Genomic DNA, 19,650 nt, shown 5'->3' on the forward strand with positions numbered 1-19,650 from the left:
AAGGTCGGTGGTTCGACTCTGGCTTCCCCAGGATACATGTCGAAGCGTCCTTGGGCAAGACACTGAACCCCACGTTGCTCCCCCAGTGTATCATTGGGGGTATGAATGTGTGTGAATGATTACAAAAGCATGTAGTTATATCTTAAGACGTGCTGTATGAGTGTGTGTGAGTGGGGTGAATGTGGCATGTAGTGAAGCGCTTTGAGTGGTCAGCTAGACTAGAAAAGCGCTATACAAGTACAAGTCCATTTACCATTTATTGGTGCAGACAAGGCCCTTTTTAACCCCATCCTTGTGCTGCCTTTGCACACAGAGTTTTAATTAGCATTTGTGGATGCCGTGACAAATTCTGTTTAATGACTGAAGATTTCCACAACAGAATAATGCCTGTCTTCAATGTCGCACCACCTCAGAGCAGGAAAATCAAAATACAGTTCAGTTCAATTCAATATCGATTATATAGCACCAAATCACAACAAATATTATCTCAAAGCACTTCAAAGATACAGTCCAATTCAAGTCAATTTTGATCGAATTCATTGTAATATAGTCATAATCCAATTCCGCCATTTGATCTAATTCATACAAAGCTTTTTTTTTTTTTTTTTTTAAATGCCCTATTTAAGACACCAACAGATTGCATCAAAACATCTCTTTGATTAAATCCTCCATCTGAGCATGCTAAAGGAGATGGTGGAAGGAAAAAACTCCCTTTTAACAGGAAGAAACTTCTGGCAGAACCAGACTCAGGAATGGCGGCCTTCTGCCTCAACCGGCTGGAGGGTGAGAGAACAGGAAAGAGGTAACGACAGGCACCATAAGACCAGGCCAGGGATACCTGCTGAAAAAGAAAAACACAAGGTAATGACAACAATATTGTTCAATGTATATGGAGAGTAAGGAGAGCAGACTGAGGAGAAGTGCATCATGGGAAGTCCCCAGCAGTTTAGGCCTATAGCAGCATAACTATGGCTGAAACTATGTTTCAGGGTCGCCTGGGTCATCCCTAACTATAAGCTTCGTCAAAAAGGAAGATTTTAGGCATAATATTAAACGCAAACAGGGTGTCTGCTTCCTGAACCCAAACTGGCAGCTGGTTCCACAGGGAGGGGCCTGATAACTGAAAGCTCTGCCTCTCATTCTACTGTCAGAAACTCTGGGAACCACAAGTAAACCTGCAGTTTGGGAGCGAAATGTTCTGGGAAAATATCACACTATGACATCTTTAAGGTACAATGGAGCCTGGTCAATAAGAGCTTTACACGTGAGGAACAGAATTTCAAATTCTATTCTGAGCCAATGAAGAGAAGCCAAAACTGGAGAAACATGATCTCTCCTGTTAGTTCTCATCAGAACTCTGGCTGCAGAATTTTGGATCAGCTGGAGGCTTTTCAGAGAATATGTGGGACAGCCCAATAATAAGGAATTACAGTAGTCCAATCTTGAAGTAACAAATGCATGGAGCAGTTTGCTGCATCACTCTGAGACAGGATGTTCCTGAATCTTTATGCATCGCAACTGATAAAATTCCAGAATGTCTTTTATAAGTTTACACAACTTTTCATAGAAAAGCAACAACATTTTTCATTTTAAAACTTTGATGTGTTGTTGTGCAAACTCAGATTAACATTTGCTTTCAGCAATTTGCCAAGTAAAAAGTTCGGTTTTCTCACATTTTACAGAACTTTCCCAACTGTGGAATTGTTTTATTGCATAACTGTGATTGGGCAAAGTGATTTCTGAAATGAGAAGTGGTTTTAATTGAGACACAGGATTAAAAATGGTTGACAAAATAATTAGTTCCCCAAGATTTACGAAACATGGGACAGATGAGCCAAAGCTAGTTTGGATGTCTGGTGCAATTTTAAACTGTTCCCTCTTGAGTAATCGTGTCAAAAAAGGTTGTTTAGCTATAACAACGTCCTGAAAACTGATTCATAGAAATAAAACTTATCTATCTTGGCTTTTTTACATATAGATTTAATGACTTTGCCTCCTCAATCCCCTTTGTGTTCTACATGGTTTAACAGAACCAGTATTTAAGTTCCCCTTTTTGGTCTGTGTAAACAGGTCAGTTTGTTATGTTCATTCATTTGTTTGAGTTTCTTTAGTTCTGAGTCTGTCTGAGAATAGTCATATTAGGTTGACCTCTTTCATACTCCTGTTTAGTTGGATTTTTGATTTCCCAACACTTTTCGCATTGTTTTTTGGTAAATAAAACCTAGTTTTGAACAAAAGCTCCTGTGTCTTTGTTGCCTTACTGCTTGGTCCCTGACAGTGCCCCAGATTCTAGGTTTCAGTCTGTTGGCAGTGTTTCAGATGATATCTCCCTGGCTCCTTGGATTCAAAAACTTGATTCTAACTTCAGTTTTAATGCTTGAGTCAAACATGTTCAGTGTTTTATTTAAATTCTCACTCCTGACTTGCACAAAGTTGTGCATGCTTTTGCCCATGTTTGCCTAGTCTGTTGTAACTCTCTATACTCTGGTATCAGTCAGGGTTCCCTGCGTTGTCTCCAGTTGACTCAATACACTGCAGCTGGACTCCGTACATCACTCCTGCACTGGCCCCTGCATTGGCCCTCTGTTAGATTTTGTATTGATTTTAAAATCTTACTGCTTGTACCCAAAACACAGTTCAGACTTACTAAACTGACTATTGTAATCTATACTTTCCTGCTAACTATTTCTAGATCACAGTTTTGTGTCAAAAAGGTTGTGCCTTTTTCCATTAGAGCCTCCATCTTAAGGAACTCTGCCCAATGTAATCTTCAAATACAAAACTTCATCAAACATTTTTTTGTGTGTTTTTGTGAACACCCATCTGACTCTAACTTGATTGACTCCTTCTTGTAAAGCACTTAGTAAAATCATTTTGTAAAATAATCCTTTATTGTTACTATTTTTTAAAATATTTCTACAGTCAGATGTAATAATAGCTCTGAAGGTGCACCATAACTGGTCAAACAGGACTGACAAAGAGCTGATAGTGGGTCATTCTTTTAAAGCTGGCATGTTGAACTATGCATTTGTGTTGTCTTTCATTTGTGCTGCTCTGGTTCAAAGTAAACACAAGAAACTTGTGCTAAAAAAAATGGACCAGTATTCTGGTAAGGAAAACCAGGAACTAGAAGACAAAAAGATGGACACAAATGCACAAAAACAAAAGAAATGATTGCACAATGAGAAGTGTAACTGTAGGTCTCAGCATCTTTCTTATCTAAAAAACACTCAGATAACCCACAGGCCACCTCTGCTACTGCAATGAAGACACATGACAAATACCAAGTTAGTTTCAAGTTTGTGGGTTAGTCCCCTTGCTAGGTTCAGTTCCTGATTGAGTAAGTAAATTAAAGGCAGTGTGCCTCTCTTCCTCTTTCACTCTGCCTGGTTGACAGTCCAACTGCTGTCGGAGAAAGGACAAATCATCTGTTCCTCACAGTCTGCTGCTTCGGGTAAGAGTGAGATTACGTTTAATGCTTAATTTTTGGAAAGATAGAAATGCCATTCACCACACATAACTTAAATTGAGTGTGAATGAATTTCACGTTCTGAAAATGTTTCCAGAAAAATTGATTGCACCGGATTTTATATTAGCTTTGTGATTTACTTTCATTTTTTGTATTCATATGGTAAAAGATTTCAAAATGACTTTGCAGAAGACTTTTTATTTATCTGCTGAATGTTGTTTTAAAAAGGGAACAATTTGGATGTGTATTATGTGAGATTTGTTAAAAATCTAAGCAAGTAATGATACCTTGGTTTGTATCGTCTTTACACCCCATTTTAAAGCTAATGTTTTCCATTCATAAAGCCTGCAACATGTCTACTCTCACGCAAATATCCATGCATGAAGTGAACAACAATTGCGGGCTCCATCTTGAATCTCAGCTTAATTTAATAAAGTTCCGACTTGCCTGCTGACTTATCAGGGTCATGTGATTTCATCAGAGACAATGACGGCCTCTTTCATATGCCTAACCTGACCCAGTGATCCCAAACATACTCAGCTACTGCACTGAGGTAGAATGTTGAAGATACTCTACTACAAACTTGTTGTTCACTGGCTCCCGGTTCGTTTTAGAGTTGATTTTAAATTTGACCTGTACACATTCAGGCAGGCCAACTGTTTTTAAGTCCTCTCGTATAAAACACTTTTTTGTCTGAGGTGTTGGCTTTTACTGTGACTTTGTTTTGTTTGTTTTTATTGTTTTATGGTTTTAATATTTCACTTTCTATTTTATGTGCGTACAACACTGTGTTGTTTTTAAATCCAAATAAAGTTGGATCAGATTGTTCACCATATTTCAGAGTAATAAATACATGAACAAATACAAAAGCATATATGTCAGTATAATTGATTCGAATGGAGCATTTCTGCCTCAGACTGAATTTTTTTTACAGTGTGTTACTGGTATTTTTACATGCAAAAAGTTTGTATCAAATAGGTCATCCTTGTCTGGAGGAGGAAACATTATTTGCAAGACAGTAACAAATCCAACCACACAAAAGCAGAGGCTTTGCTGAGTTTGCACTTCCACGTTACCTAAAAACCTGAGATTTATGTTGATGATCTTGCCGTGCATTTCCCAGAAGTCAAGATGTTCCTGTGCTTTTGGCTGGCTCTGGTGGCTCTCATACCTGAAACGTTTACCATAAATCCAGGAGTAAAGGTCAGGCTAACAGAGAAAGGCCTTGAATATGGTAAGGCTTGCAGCTGAAGCATCCTTTTTCAGTCATTTGACTTCGCCAGGGTTTGATCATGAAGAAATTGTCTTGCCTTTTGCTAGGCAGACAACTGGGCATCACTTCCATGCAGCAGAAACTCAAATCCATCAAAATCTCAGATATCTCAGGGTCAGCGAGGGTGTCTCCCATTGGCAAGGTCAAGTACAGTTTGTCAAAGTAAGGCAACAGTTTATTCAACACAACTTTAAATTCTGTAAAGACCTGGGAACCTTAACTGTCCCAACAAACAACCAATGTGTTTCTTCCAGTATGCAGATAGTAAATGTGGGACTGCCGAAGTCCTCAGTGGATCTTGTGCCTGGGACTGGAGTCAGACTGAGTATTGGTAATGCCTTCATCAGTCTGCGTGGAAACTGGAGGGTCAAGTACCTCAGAATAATGTGAGTGAGAGGAGAGCTTTCCTTTACAAAGTGCAATTACGATCTGCTGCAGCAGTAACTCATACAGTATTTCAACAGAAAGGACAGTGGATCCTTTGATTTGAGTGTCACTGGACTTACAATCACTACAAGTATCGTCATCAAGAGTGATGAGACAGGCCGGCCAGCGGTCAGCAGTGTTAACTGTGGAGCCACTATTGGCAGCGCAAGCATCAAATTTCATGGTGGAGCTAGGTAAGAAAACCCGGCTGCACTCTGCTTGAACCCATGTGAGAGAATGTGTGATTTAGCACTTTTTACGTGTCATGCTGCATTGTCCTAATATCTATGGTTGATGTTTGTTTCAGCTGGCTGTATAATCTCTTCAAACGCTTCGTAGATAAGGCTTTGCGTAATGCTCTACAGAAGCAGGTGAGAGCTAACCAGCCAATAGGCTGACCACCCTTTTCTCACACAGTATTTTGTAGCTTAAAGAACGGCTCGTTTGGAGGGTTTGGGCCTTTTCTGACAGAGGATGTGACTGAACATATGGTAAAAGTGTCTGTAAATGAAAGCAAATCTACATTTTAAAGGTAATGCACTGACAGTTGTAAGTATTGAGCGAGATCTATCCAAACTGTCCTTTGATTTATACAATATCATAATCATAATCCATGGCATTAGTATTAGTTTGAGGGTCTGTGGTTTCTTAATCTAAATCTGTTGACTTGTGTGTAGAAGAAAAATAATTAATTTGCCTTCACAAGACTTTTCCTGCCATTTGTCTGCCTCAGACACATTGCTTCAATTCAAGGTCAAAAGCCCCCAAGAGACATGTCTTCCACTTACTGTGCACTTTTCAAGAGGCTTGATTTACTCAAAGCTGGGTGTGCACTGTTGTTAACAAGAGCTGTAACTGATGACAGCACATAGGAAGCAATGAGAGTGTCCAAGTTCATGCAGGCAGATACTGTATAAATTATACTTATGTTTGAAGAATATGTGCCCTCTAGTGGCTGTGAGAGCAACTGCATGTGAAGTGTAAATATGACATCCATGGGGGGGGGTTCTGTAAAAAGAAACGTAATTATGATTATTTTCTAACCCTAACCAAGTTGTGTTACAGCCTGAAGCCAAACAGGAAGAGACAACATTTTGATGTAACGTGTTGCGTTTTATATGTAACCAAATGGTGTCCATGAATATGACGACTGCACTGCAGAAATAATGTATTTGAGCCCTAACCCAAACCTTACAAACTAATGTTATCGTCTCAACCCAACCAGGAAGTGACAAATGCGTTTTAGTAAAATGTTGTCGTGTTATTGATGGAATGTTACTCTGAGGTAAAAAAAAAAAAGAAAAGAAAAGAAAAAAATTTGGTTTGGTTGCATGTGGCCACTCCAATTATGAGGACTTCTAAAGCGAAAGACTAAAAAATTATACCTGTGCTGAGGTGGAAATGCTGAGTTTAAATATTTAATGTGAAAAACTCACTGAGCCAGCTTCATAGGCAAGGATAAAAATGTATGGTGACAGTGTTCCTAATCATGCAAAATATATACATCTCAGTGTGTAATGCAAAGTCCAGTTATCTGCACTAACCATGCTGCTGACAAAACTACAGTGAGGTGCACTTACTTTATGTCAGGTTTAAATTTTGATCAAAAGTCCATTTGGTGCAATTTCTATGCCTGCTCTTATGTTTTCTTTAGTAACATTTGCTTTCTAATGCTGGTAAAGAATGCATCTCATATTCAGCAGGAAAATCTGCCTCTCAGTGAATTCTCATGTGACTTTCTGGGACCATATAATGATAACTGAAGCCAGTCTTCTATTTCCCTACAAAGAACAGTGGTGTGATCAGTGCTTGTGCAGAAAGTCATGTAATCCGTAGACTCTGCACTCCGACCAGCCAACAGAAAAGGCCTTGTGGTGTGCTTAAAAAGTTTTTTAAAACACCTTGTAGTTTGGAAGAGGCATAAGTTGGACTTATTGGGCAGATTGTCCAGTTTAAATTATCTTTAAACAAAGCCTGAAATTAAGGACAGGTAGAGTTAATAGGAAATTCTCATTTTAGGTGGCTCTGCTCTTTATTAACTGTTAACTGATTTCAGAATGATCCATTTCCCATTTCAAAATGACTGTCCAATGGCAAGTTTTTGTAATGAAGTTCTGATTAATTGTTCCTCTTTTTCTCCCTTTTGTAGATCTGCCCTCTGGTGGCTGAAGCAGTATCCGGTTTAAATCCTCATCTGAAAACTCTCAATGGTAAAACATCCTCTTTTGTAAATCCTTTATATGTTTTACTAATACAGAATGTAAGAGTGGTCTTCTACCTCATTGCAGTTTTGGCCAAGGTGGACCAGTATGCAGAGATAGAATATTCAATGGTGTCGTCGCCAACTGTTTCAAAATCCTCTATAGATTTAAACTTAAAGGTGAAGAAATGTTATCCATCACACATTTGTGAGGGATCTATAAAAGAAGCTTTGTTGAAATCAAACTTTTCTTCCACTTGTCTGTTTTTAGGGGGAATTCTACAACATTGGGAAGCATCAGGAGCCTCCGTTTGCCCCAACAGCCTTTTCCCTGACACCCCAGGCCAACAACATGTTGTACATTGGCATATCTGCCTTTACAGCCAACTCTGCAGCCTTTGTCTACAACAAAGCCGGAGCTCTAAGCCTGTACATCACAGATGACATGGTGAGCTAAACTCTACTGATTCTCTGCAGCATCTATGTCCAGGCAACACAAACTCATGACAGAACATAGCAGCTACATTCGTCCACACCGCAAAATATTAAAATTTCACTTTCATGCAAGAAATTGCTGATATGAAACTTGTCTTTCCTACTCATGATTCCTTAATTTTTTTGCTGAACTGTACTCCTCTGAAAATGGTTATGGTTAGAGCTTGTTTATATTTGCACAGAGACATGCATATGCATAGCTTACAGCTCGTGCAAAGTGAAGTATTGAGATATGATTCACATGGTCATGATTGATTAATGCTCATCGGTGGATGGGTCAGTCGTTTAGAGTTGTTGCCAAATCAGTCACGAGAGCAGATGTGTAATTAGTCAAGCGATTTGTGCTCCCAATTGAAAAGTGAAGCCCTAAACACAGAATTCAGCTTAACAACACAGGAGATCACACCATCAGAGAGAACAAGAAGCAAGACTGTTGACGCCTGAAACACAGGTGCGAATCCTTCCTTTGTCAACATGGATGGAATAGTGTGTAGTTCTTCAAAAAGCAAACAGCATGTTGCCCTCGAAGATGATACAACCCTTAGGTCCAATGCGGATTAATTGAAGAATAGTTTGAGTCCGGAGGGGCCGGCAACAACAGATCAACAGAGCACAGATGAAAGCTCAGACAGTAGCTGCCCTGGACAATCTTCCTTATTTTAATGCCTATCATTCACCAACCATCAAGCAGAGCTTTGTCTATTTGACTTCTAAATTTTCATAAGCAGGGCAAAGCTAAATTACCAACATCACACCAACACAACCAAGAGCAGTCCACATCTCAGATTGTTCCACATATTTCTTCGACTGCCCCCAAGTGGCACCAAAGCACTACATAAATACCTCACCTTGTAAAGCTGCTTTTGAACAAGCTGACAAATGCATATATTCTAAATTTTTTTGGTGAGACTGGGATGGTCCAGGATGATACACTAATCTACAACCGTTCTTGCTCTGTCAAAACAGATCCCACAAGGTTCTCCATTCCGACTCAACACCAGAACATTTGGAGTCTTCATCCCACAGGTGACATCTCATTCCACCGATTGTTAAGACGTATAAGCAATGTTGACAGTTTGTCAGTAATGTACCGCTCTTTTTTTTTTTTTAAGATTGCCAAGCAATATCCAGGTCTGATGATGAAACTCCTGGTTAAAACAGTGAAAAATCCCATCATCACCTTTGAACCCAATAACATGACAGTTCAAGCCACTGCCACAGTGACAGCCTACGCCATCCAACCAAACAGCACACTTTCCCCTCTTTTTGTCCTAAACTTGGTACGTTACACAGCTGATACGATGCAAAGTCATTGCGTTATTTAGACTTGTTCCTTGAACTGTTCCGCCCCCCTTTTGGCAGGAGAGCAGTGTCAGCACCCATGTATTTGTTAGTGGAATAAGGATTGCTGGCTCCGTCGCCCTCAACAAGTGAGTTCCCGAGAACCAGCACGCATAAATTCATTTAGGACGTCCTTGCTAGGATGGCGATCATATTCTAATTTTGTTTCATTTATTCAGAATGGATCTGACCTTGGGCACAAGTTATGTGGGACAGTTCCAGGTAAGAGTTGCATTCTAATACAAGTCACTGCAAGAACTGCTGGCATCAACTCAAACTAACCGGAATTCCTAACTACAGGTCGGCTCCCTTGACAGGATATTGCAAGTGGTCCTGAAATTAGTTGTGTTACCCAAACTAAATGGTGAGTGTTAAAATTGTGTTTTTGGATCATACGTTTGCTTTTCAAAGCCCAAGGAAAATGTCATCAATCTAAATTATATTTCTGCAAGAGCATTGATTTTTGGGACATTTTTCAGGACTGGTTTTGATTCTGTGCTGCCAGAGTGTGTGGTCTCATGAATCTGATTTTCTTTTGCATCTTGTGGATGGCCTCTGTGTCTCTCTTACGTACTTTTAATTACGTATCTTAATGTCTCCACTGATTCCTCATAAACATAGGGGTGATCACATTTTGCTGCCACTTTGGGGTAAAATCAGAAATATGTGAACTATGTTCTGAGTTGTGTGCTGCTCTTAGTTGTGTTAGAGCTGTTGTTGTTCCTTTAGCTTTGCTCTGTTGCTGAAAAGTGGGAAAGAAATCTGCTTTGTGATGGAGTGAAACTAAATGTTAAAATAATGAAGATTGTTCAGTTCATCTGTCGTCTGAGCTTTTTACCAGCACTTCTTTGCCATTGTAATTTTTGTCTCTTCATAATATTTGTTGCCAAATTGGTTCTTGTTGACCCCTCCCAGCTGGCTGGGAGTAATGCAGACTGATACCTCCGTAGAGGTATAAAATATTTCTAATGGGAAACATGGCATAAAGTTGCACAATGGGATGAAGGCAAGCCAACGGCCCAATGTAATGCTATGGGCAATGTTCTGCTAGTGAACCCAGGGTCCTGCAATTCATGTGGATGTTACTTTGACACATACTGTACCGTCTACCTGAACATTGCTGCTGAACATGAACACCCCATCAAAAGACTGGCAGTATGATGGCAGTGGCCTCTTTCAATGGGATAATGAACTAACCACACAGTAAAAAAAGCGGTTCAGGAGAGGTGTGAGGATCACAACGATGAGTAGGAGAAGATGACTTTGCCTACAAATTCTCCAAAACTCAATCTAATCAAAAATGTGCAGGATGTGCTGGATATAAAGATTGATCAATGGGGCCCAATCTCATTTTACAGGATTAAAGGATTTGCTACTAACAGATTGGTGCCAGATACCACAGCACATATCTTCTGGTAGAGTCCAAGCGTCAATCAGTGGAAAAGGGGGACCAACTCAATATTGGGTGGTTCTAATTTTACGACTGATTGGCAAATACTGCTAAATATTTACCAGATGTCCTCATCACCACTCAGGGTATAGAGGAGATCTGGCTTTAAACAATGTACTGAAACACCTATTAGTGGTAGCACAATAACATCACATCAACAGTGTCTGTACTTGAGTATCACTTTATAAAATATATTTCATTATGACCCGGATACATTTGCAAAGTCAGTGACTTCAGAAGTTTTCACATCTGTCATAATTATCTTTTTATATACAGTGTTTTTTATTTGAATTCAAGCCTACAAGCCCAGCTAATATCACTGTGCTGTTTGATGAGTGACTTAACTAAACCGATTCATTTCACTTCACAGCTCAACTTGCAAAGGGATACCCACTTCCTGCCATTGGAAAGATGAAGCTTGTGAACACCCAGCTTCAAGTCCTGAAGGTTAGAGACTTAATGTTTTCTGTAGAATTTCTGTATAATCTGACAGATTTTTCACAAGATCTCGTTTTTTTTGTGAAGAATTAAGTGGAAACATCAAATTTCTGGTTAAAGAATATCATAAATTATGTCCAACTTTCTGTGTTTTCCGTAGGACTACGTGCTGATCGGGACGGATGTTCAGTTCTCGGGATGAACAGCAGATTTTTTACAAGGATGAAATTAATGAGTATCCCTCCTCCAGAGGGAAGTTTGATTTTGGGCATCACCGCAAATCTTTATCGTGTTATGTTTTCTACGAAATGTTTTGTCTTTAAATGTCAAGCTTATCTTTTTTTTTTGTGAATTTTGGACGAGGCAACAGTCAGTAACAGTGTTACAGCATTCCTGTCAAAACAGAGCGGGAGTGGTGCAGAGCACTCACCTTTTTACAAATAGCCTGCTCTTTCCAAAGCACATCACAGCACTTTCTGCTGCTGACTTTGGCTAAATTCTCTCCCCAAGTTTCCGACTTCATGGTGCGATTCCGCAAATGTGCTGATCAGTGGTATTTTTATTGCGGCCAGAGAACCCCGTGAAAACGCCACGGCATCAATCAGACATCACTGCTTAAGAAAAAAAACATCAATCACGTGTATTAAACAAATTCTTTATTTTACATCAACTAAACAGGACTTTAGGGAGTAAAGCAGTGACACACATGCACACAATTAGTATTGGTAATGTAAATAAGTCTAATGGTTTTATAATTGATCGAAACAGTCCAGTTTTATTAAACTTAACACAGTTCCCACAAAATCGGGCTGCATTTTCAACATCGAGCAACAGAAAAAGGAAGAATGAGATTTTTTCAAACACAGAAATCTTTCTTGCGGTGTCACCCGTTCCCATTAATGACTTGTTTCGAACATGGTTGCGTTTGGGGCCACGTGTCCATGGAGCCGGTTCATAGGCAGAGTCTCAGTGTGTCAGTGTTCCCCTCAGGGGGCTGTGACTGATAGCTCTGCCTCTCAGGCTCTGCGAGCTGGCTGACAGGATCTGAACCAAAAGCAGAGGACACTGAGTTACAGGACTGCAGCAGACTGACATCAGATACATCTGTGCTAAAATAATTTTCATGCTGTAATCACAGTCCGTTGAGGTTATGCTTAATGTTTCATAACTGGACATCTTTTATGATTCTATTAAAGGTTTGCGGTATTTTTCAAATGTCGAATGGATTTTTCTATCAGAGTACCAGTATATAGGTGTCTGCATTATCTTGTATGAAATAATCAGTCTTTATTGCCATTTTGGATTGGCATTTAGAAGAAAAGGTCAAAAAAATTAAAAAAAACTTCCATAAATGCATAAAAAAAAAGGTTAACGCTCTCTTTGATGTTGATTTAGCCTGTTTTGATGAACATGATATAAATTAGGATGTCAACCACAGTAGTTTCGTAGGGCTGCCTCCTAATAGTCAACTCAGCTTCTGCCAACATGATAATCCGTTGTTCTTCTCCTTGTTCATTCTGCCACTCACTGGTTGAGTAATCAGCCTCTAAACATGCTTGGTTCAATCATGCAATGCTAAATTGAAGAGAGCCTGTTTTATGATCATTATGGTAAGGCGATAACACGCAGCATCCTTCTCTGAACCTGAAGCATTGGGAGCCTGCCTTACACAGAAAGTTGCTACATTTTTCGGAAGGTGCGGAATTAACAAACTAAAAGGGTTCGAAAAAAGTTTACCAGCCTCGAAAGGCAGTTTGCAGCAGTTTGAACAAACAACTATTCTTCTTCCACACAATCTTCTATTGATCTGGTGTGTGCGCATTAGGAGAGGAGGGGCCAATGTAATGTGCGTGTGTGTGTGATCATTCTAGATTTTTTTCATTCCTGGAGTCCAAAAACTTGGATCCCACTATACTTGTGGGGTCCAGTGGGTCTTATGGGACCAAACAGTGGACCTCATAAGCGGATTTTTCAGGGTCAAAACTTGAATTTCAGGGCTGCAAGCTACTAACATTATGGGAAAGTTACTGAATGTATCTGTTATAAAAGTGCATCAAATAGTTGACTATTAGCTGCTTTTGCTGTAAATGGTGATGGCAGATTGACCGGAGGGGGTAGTAGGGAGGCAGTCCTACTTATTTTTCCCTCTTCAAGGTTTGTTTCTGCCATCCAACGGTGAAACTATGCAGCCTAATTTATTCACTTCAAACACACTAAGGGAAATGGGTCCAATTCACATTTCTTGTTTGCAGCTTTTCAATAAATCGCTTAAGATTCTCTTTGCCAGTAAATGAAGGCCAACAATGACACGGTTTCTAAAGGATAAATATTTCACACACCCATGCAAATATGTCTGATCAAATCATTTTGAGCAAATTAATACGGCTCTGTTTTGAAGAAATGATCGACCCCATTAATATAAAGAGTATGAAGCTTAATTAATAAAGAGTATGAAGCCTCATATTACCTTCACCAGCACATAGCCTCCAGCGCTGATCGGTGCTGTGCTGGATTCAGCAAGCTGAACAGACACGTCCTCCTTGGGGAAAATCACCTTTGTGTTGCCATCGATTCTGCCACACAGGTCCTCGGCAGACCTTTTACTTGCCTGAATAAAAATGGAGACCAGAGTGTTGCTTGGTAACAGGTTAAAGTCACCCAGTACACAGGTACAGGACTGATGCTTTTACTCACAACGAGCCATGTTACAAATTCCCAGGTCAATTTCTTTATTTCTAAAGATAATAATAGAGTTCACATTATTTAAATCGATACCGCGATATATATCAATATTTTGTTTCCAGATAAACTATCGATTTTTCAGCGCGAGTATAGATTTTTTTTTAAGCAAACTTTATTGAGAAGTCAGACGTTACAATTAGTGAAAACATAGAACATTAACATAATACAAAACAATGCCAGGGGGGTCACATTATACAAAAGAGTGATAAATTAGTTCATAAAAACGTTATATAAAGTGCATAGCTCAGTGGTTCTGATGGCTTTTCTGTTTATAGAATGTAGGATTGTTGTAATTTATTGTTTGAGCTCCTTCTCAAAAATTAAAAAAGATGGTTTGTGATTAGAGAATTTGGATTTGTGTTTATGGTATTTAGCAAGGAAAACAAGCAGGTTGATGATGTAATATTCACAGCATAAACATGAGTCTGCGAACGCTGAAGACACGTTTGTGACATGTTTGTCTGGTGGTGTCGTCCTTCCGGTTCAAAGGACGGACCAACAGTCCAATCAGCGACGATTCATGTCAAATCACACTGTCCCTTTAAAATCTTTCAGAAAATGATGTGTATTAAATCGTATCGAATCGTATGAAATCGAATCGAATCGTATAAACATTTGACAATGTCGAGCCATGTGTGCCGGTCATGTGTGCAGGACTCACTCCCTCCACCAGTACAAGCTGTGTGCTGCCAACGAGAGCAGCGTTGACCCTCAGAGCTTCCTCTCTGAACACACTGATGCACTCCTCCAGCCTCCGCTGCTTCACCTCTGCTGCCACATCATCTTGCAGTCGATGGAAGGCATGCGTCTTCTGAATGTGACCAGCACAAAACAGCCCCACCGTTTCACAGCCTGGATTTTACTCTACAACACTACAAAAGGTGCAAGAAGAGCTCACCTTCCGCATACTGTATGCAAAAAGGAATCCCACGTTGTAGCCCACCTGTCTGATGAGTGAGAGCGTTTGCTGATGGTCGTCCTCTGTTTCGCCACAGAAGCCTGAGATGAAGTCGCTGCTGAGGCTCACATCTGTCACACAAACGCGACGAATGTCAAACAAACATCACTGCTTGAGTATTTCGTGTGATTTTAAAACTAACCCTTGAAGTAAAGACTACATTCCAACCTCCTAAATCCTAAAGCTGTATTTAACAAGGAGGCATCTTACAGTATTCGTAATGTTTTGGGGCTGTTTGGGCAGATGGTTCACACTTCAAGATTCTAGCCACAGACAAATGACAAAGACCTGAGGCAGACTGAGTTTGATCGGCAGGCATCAGGCTAAGTGTCAGCATTTCAAAGACAAGGTTTGTGAGGTTCGCAGAAGTGTCCCAGTGTCTTACTGAATATGGAGCATGCTTGACATTCCGGGGATGTTGGCGGGGCCAATCTTCACTGTTCAGGTTACTTAAACCAGATACCGTGAATATGTTGCTCCTGTTTCGAACTCCAGTTTTTCGGGTTAAAAACACACGATTTAATACACTGAAACTAGCCCATCATGTGGATTGTGTTGTATATTTCAGGCACTGAAAATAAAAGTTAACGTCCCATTTACGCACTGCACAGATCATTCCGTACCTTAAACAGCTCTCGCTAACATGTTGAATTCAACAAGCTGAGTCAGCCAAAAAAAGGCCGAAATGACAGACGCACACTGGCGCTTCAGGTGTTTTGATGGCCGATTGTGATGTGCAGAGCTGGAAATACGGTGGCTGTTTGACCGCCTCCGTTCTCAGCATAACTGCTCATACGCGTTGCTAATAGCAACTGACCCCCGCCGTAGGTCATCCAACTTCCAAACTGCCAGTTACAATAGAAGCACACCACACAGTGTGAACAATACAAGGTGGCTAAAAAAAGAAAAATCTCAGTTCATTTTAGGCAAATAACACAAATTCCTTACTACATACAAAGGAAAAATGTTTGGAGGGCTTAAATGTCTAAATTACTGTGTTACGAACAGACAGCTGAAGGTAGATCCTGATATTAGTTTAGTACCTGGGATGATTTGCTTAATGTTCTTCACAAGTTCAAGGTAGGCCTCTCTGGTGTAACTGAACAAGCAGGGAAAGACACATTATTCCAACACATGGAGTTTTAAGAGATACTACAAAAATAAACTGCTGTGAAACATTCTGGATTCTGGATAAAAGACAGCGGTTTCTTACCCACGACGCATTGCTTTTAGGACCTGGTTGCTTCCGCTCTGGGCTGGGAGGTGGATCTGCTTACAGATGTTCGCCCGCTCTGCGATCAGGTGCAAAACCTGTAACACGGCAACACGCCGATCAGCTCAGGACGCCTCAATAAAACAACCGAAAACCGCCTCTCACACATCATCAGGTAACCAAAAAAAAAAAAAAAACGAGCATTCGTATGAGCTCCATAACCGGAAATCAATGCTTTTTGCAGTGAGGGGGAATTTAAGAATGCATTTACAGCCACGCTTACGAGCTCACCTCATCGGGAAAATCCTTGGGATGAGGAGAGGTGAACCTGATCCTCATGTCAGGATCTATGCGAGACACCTGGTCCAGCAGGTCGGAGAAGCGCAGACCGCCTCGCTTTGCTTGGTAGATGGTCTTAAAGCCGCGGCTGAGCTTCGTCAGGTCCGAACCAGAGAACTGTTCTTCTGAAGAGTCCCTGAAGCTGTTCACATTCTGACCCAGCAGCGTCACCTCCTTCACACCCTGAAACACACACACACACACACACACACACACAAAGCAAGCAGGAATGTTCAGTGTTGAAGGAGTACTCCCCCAACTTGTAGCTAGATCTGAGAAGCACCACAATCGATGAATCGGAGCCATATTCTGAGCCACACTCTCTTCTTGTCCAAAACTCCGTCCCTGGGTCCGAACATTAGAGAAATGCAATAAAGTGACAGCAGGACCTGCTGCTGTGATCTGATGTGCGCAGCAAGCGTGATCACTGCTGACAGAGGGACAGAGAGTGGAAGTTTTCTGTGAGGAATGAACCACTGCTGTGACTGGACGGGTCTGATGAGCCAGTGAAATCACCGCAGGGATTCTCACAGGGATCGGACGTTTTCAATCCCAGACACAGCTGAAAGACATCAGTCTTCCTGCAGAGCGCACTTCCAAACAAGATTCACCGGTGCCGTGACGTTCAGGTTTTTCCATTTCAGCCGTTCGCTTTGGACCCAATAATGCCCGACGCCGCTGCTCCTACAGTCAAACCGACAAAAGTCCAAGACAGGACGGGGCTGTCGTCTTTCCCAGCTTATTTATACGTTTAATCACAGTAAATCCACAACATTTAGTTTACGCCTTAAAGCAAACCTGTTTAAGTGTTTAGCAGCTCCTTAAATACCCATAACACATGTAGCAGTTAAACCACTGTGACTTAAGGCTTTGTTAAAAAAAAAACTCTGAAGAAACCTTTATCAATGTTAAACTTTATGTTTGGATTATGAACGTCCAACTTTGCCATCGTGTTAGTTTTTTTCATTTATCATCCAAGCAAAACTAAATTGAAAAAGATAAAACGGCAACGTGTGAACGTGCAGATGCGCCGCTCCAGGCTTGAAAACGTCAGCTCTCCTCAGACGGTGTGAAACAAAAAGTGAAAACACGTATGCAGTCGTGCTCTGCCAGACCCCGAAAACAGAGGCTGATGTGTGAAACCAAACTGAAAACAGCAGAGGATTCAGACGGCTCGTTTCTGCCACGTGTTGCTCTGCACAGATGATACTGACCCACTTTCATCTGTTAATTCATGCATATAGAGAGAAGTCGTTTTCATCTTCCATCCATTTCAAGGTGGACATTTGGCAGCTCCTTAAAGGAGGTGAGGGTCTGCCTGATTTACCTGGTCAGAGAGCAAACGGACCTCCTCCAGGATGGAGCTGACCGGCCGACTCCTCTCTCTGCCTCTGGTGAAGGGAACAATGCAGTAACTGCACATGTTGTCACAGCCTCGCATGATGGACCTGCCAGCACACAAAGTCATCAGACGCAACACAAAGACGCTGGAGACGGTGACTTTCTTCCTCTAAAAACCATGCTTGGGTGAGGAACAGCGTACACGAAAGCACTGTGACACTGAGGAGCGTGGTGAACGGGCATGATGTCAGCGTAGGTCTCCTCCAAGGACAGCAGCACGTTGCTGGCTTGTTGGCCTCCGTCAGTGGTGGTTAAAAGGCGGGGCAGGTCCCGGTAAGCGTCTGGACCGGCGAGAACGTCAACCAGCTTCTCCCGCTCCAGAAGCTCCGTCTTCAGCCTCTCTGCCATGCAGCCTGGAACGACACGCCCATGAACATCTCCTGGTAACCTCTGCGTGTTGCACACAAGTCTACGACGCCTTACCTAAAACCCCTATTTTCATTGGTGAGCAGGTCTTCAGCCGCTTCTTCTTCATGGCTGTCAGTTGCTGCAGTCTATTCCAAATGGTTTGCTCAGCCTTTTCTCTGTTGAGAGACTGTCGTTATCGGTTGGTTTGGTGAGTAAATGGTGCATCTGCAAAAACAACTTTTAGCCTCGCTCCATTACCTTATGGAGCAGGTCACCAGTAGCACAACATCTGCCTGCAAGCACAAAACACCTCATTATCCATCTTATGGTGATTCTAGTGATTTTACAGCACCAAAAACACAAATACAGGTACCTCGTTTAAGTTAACTGTGCGCTGATATCCCTTCTTCTTAAGTATGGACCAGGCTATCTCTGTGTCATTTACATTCATCTGACAGCCGTAGGTTTCAAAATACACTGAAACAAACAAAACAAGAGCTGGGCACTGATCCAAGCCACCACATTCAACTCTGGAGGCAGCCTTCAGTTATGTACACCAACCTCTCCTCGAGTTCCCCATCTCCAAGTGCTCAGGAAGATAAGCATGTTTGTCTGAGTGCCCTTCATCCCCTGCAGCGCGTCTGCTCTCTGAAAGGCCTTTAACAAAATCCTGAAAACTTGGACCAGAAGCTACCTGACTCTTGAAGCTCTCAGACACTGTTGTCCTCTTCTGTCTTGAGGTGACGGCGGCCTCAGCAAGTTTAGAACAAAATCTGGGCTGGAGACAGCTGAGAGGCGCCCAGTGTTGAGAAACGAATAAGGGTTTTAGAGACCTCATGCTTAGCTAGCTGCAACAACTCTGTCGCTTTCTGTAAAGAGACCTTCTAAATGGGCACCTATGTACGTTACTTAACTACTTTCGCCACTGGTTGGTTACTTAAACTTAGTCATTTATCTTTCTTAGAGAATAAGTTACAGTGCAAGCGCGAGCAACATTGAGTAAATGTCATTAAAGCGCTGGTGTCATGTGTAGCCAAAGATTCCTACACAACAAGAGGGTGACTTCCTGCTCCAAATACCAAACGTTGCAGGAGCGCTTAATTATCCGAATTGTGTGGAAAGGGCCAAACAACAACAACAGTATAGATGACGGTGGCAGAAAATCTGTTTTTGTGAACTCAAAAAATGATCCCAAAGTGCATTTGCTGTTGACATCAGCCCAAATTCAGACACAAGTACAAAGGACAAAATCAGATGTTTTTTTGGGAGTTATCTGGAAGAATTCACGCACGTAAAGCTTAAATTAGCAATAATGTGATAATCTCACTGTTGGGCTTAATTCTAAGAGTAACAGACACAGATGATGAAAATGTTCCCTGATCAGCGCAGGTGGAAGTTACCGAAGGAATCATATCGGTTTCTGCGCTGCGCGTTAGTCAAAAATGTCCCCTGTACGTCCTCACGGTGCGTGTGAAACATGACGTCAAACAACGTCTTCTTCTTCTTCTGCTGCTGCTGCTTCATCTTCTTCTTTGGTTTTTAATGGCAGCTGGCATT

The 19,650-nt window shown here is 41.3% G+C and overlaps 2 protein-coding genes across 3 annotated transcripts; one reads left to right on the forward strand and one right to left on the reverse strand.

Annotated features, from left to right (window-relative positions):
• The first annotated feature begins 3,374 nt into the window (after positions 1–3,374).
• On the forward strand, positions 3,375–12,300 carry LOC140303903 (bactericidal permeability-increasing protein-like). Its single transcript, XM_072382883.1, has 16 exons — positions 3,375–3,454; positions 4,593–4,703; positions 4,790–4,904; positions 4,997–5,128; positions 5,207–5,362; positions 5,476–5,539; positions 7,318–7,378; positions 7,457–7,548; positions 7,640–7,816; positions 8,830–8,889; positions 8,976–9,143; positions 9,226–9,293; positions 9,384–9,426; positions 9,505–9,568; positions 11,025–11,101; positions 11,253–12,300. The coding sequence occupies exons 2-16, from the start codon at positions 4,601–4,603 to the stop codon at positions 11,292–11,294; spliced, it is 1,422 nt and encodes a 473-aa protein (XP_072238984.1). The 5' UTR covers positions 3,375–3,454; positions 4,593–4,600; the 3' UTR covers positions 11,295–12,300.
• cdk5rap1 (CDK5 regulatory subunit associated protein 1) lies at positions 11,834–19,556 on the reverse strand. Of its 2 annotated transcripts, none has more exons than XM_072382882.1 (13): positions 18,655–19,556; positions 18,467–18,570; positions 18,352–18,386; positions 18,169–18,269; positions 17,888–18,098; positions 17,672–17,792; positions 16,297–16,527; positions 16,006–16,103; positions 15,836–15,891; positions 14,733–14,863; positions 14,496–14,642; positions 13,560–13,700; positions 11,834–12,136 (listed from the first exon to the last, which is right to left on the reverse strand). In XM_072382882.1, exons 1-13 carry the CDS (start codon positions 18,929–18,931, stop codon positions 12,059–12,061), a joined length of 1,731 nt encoding a protein of 576 aa, XP_072238983.1. In that variant the 5' UTR covers positions 18,932–19,556; the 3' UTR covers positions 11,834–12,058. The 2 variants fall into 2 exon arrangements, with proteins under 2 accessions (XP_072238983.1, XP_072238982.1); XM_072382881.1 differs by having other exon boundaries at positions 14,496–14,645; positions 18,655–19,555.
• Positions 19,557–19,650: the final 94 nt, after the last annotated feature.

The sequence above is a fragment of the Leuresthes tenuis genome, unplaced genomic scaffold, assembly GCF_036924035.1.
Source record: "Leuresthes tenuis unplaced genomic scaffold, fLeuTen1.0.hap1 SCAF_3, whole genome shotgun sequence".
NCBI classification, from domain to species: domain Eukaryota; kingdom Metazoa; phylum Chordata; class Actinopteri; order Atheriniformes; family Atherinopsidae; genus Leuresthes; species Leuresthes tenuis.

What these genes read in the sequence shown, in the direction of transcription:
- LOC140303903 (XM_072382883.1), top strand. Translation starts at nt 4,601, where the DNA reads ATGTTCCTGTGCTTTTGGCTGGCTCTGGTGGCTCTCATACCTGAAACG. An exon ending in AGAGAAAGGCCTTGAATATG is followed by an intron (nt 4,704 to 4,789) that starts GTAAGGCTTGCA and finishes GCCTTTTGCTAG; the next exon opens with GCAGACAACTGGGCATCACT. An exon ending in GTTATGTGGGACAGTTCCAG is followed by an intron (nt 9,427 to 9,504) that starts GTAAGAGTTGCA and finishes TCCTAACTACAG; the next exon opens with GTCGGCTCCCTTGACAGGAT.
- cdk5rap1 (XM_072382881.1), bottom strand. Translation starts at nt 18,931, where the DNA reads ATGAGGTCTCTAAAACCCTTATTCGTTTCTCAACACTGGGCGCCTCTC. An exon ending in GATGGGGAACTCGAGGAGAG is followed by an intron (nt 18,571 to 18,654) that starts GTTGGTGTACAT and finishes TGTTTGTTTCAG; the next exon opens with TGTATTTTGAAACCTACGGC. An exon ending in GAGGCTATGTGCTGGTGAAG is followed by an intron (nt 12,137 to 13,559) that starts GTAATATGAGGC and finishes CTTTTGGTTCAG; the next exon opens with ATCCTGTCAGCCAGCTCGCA.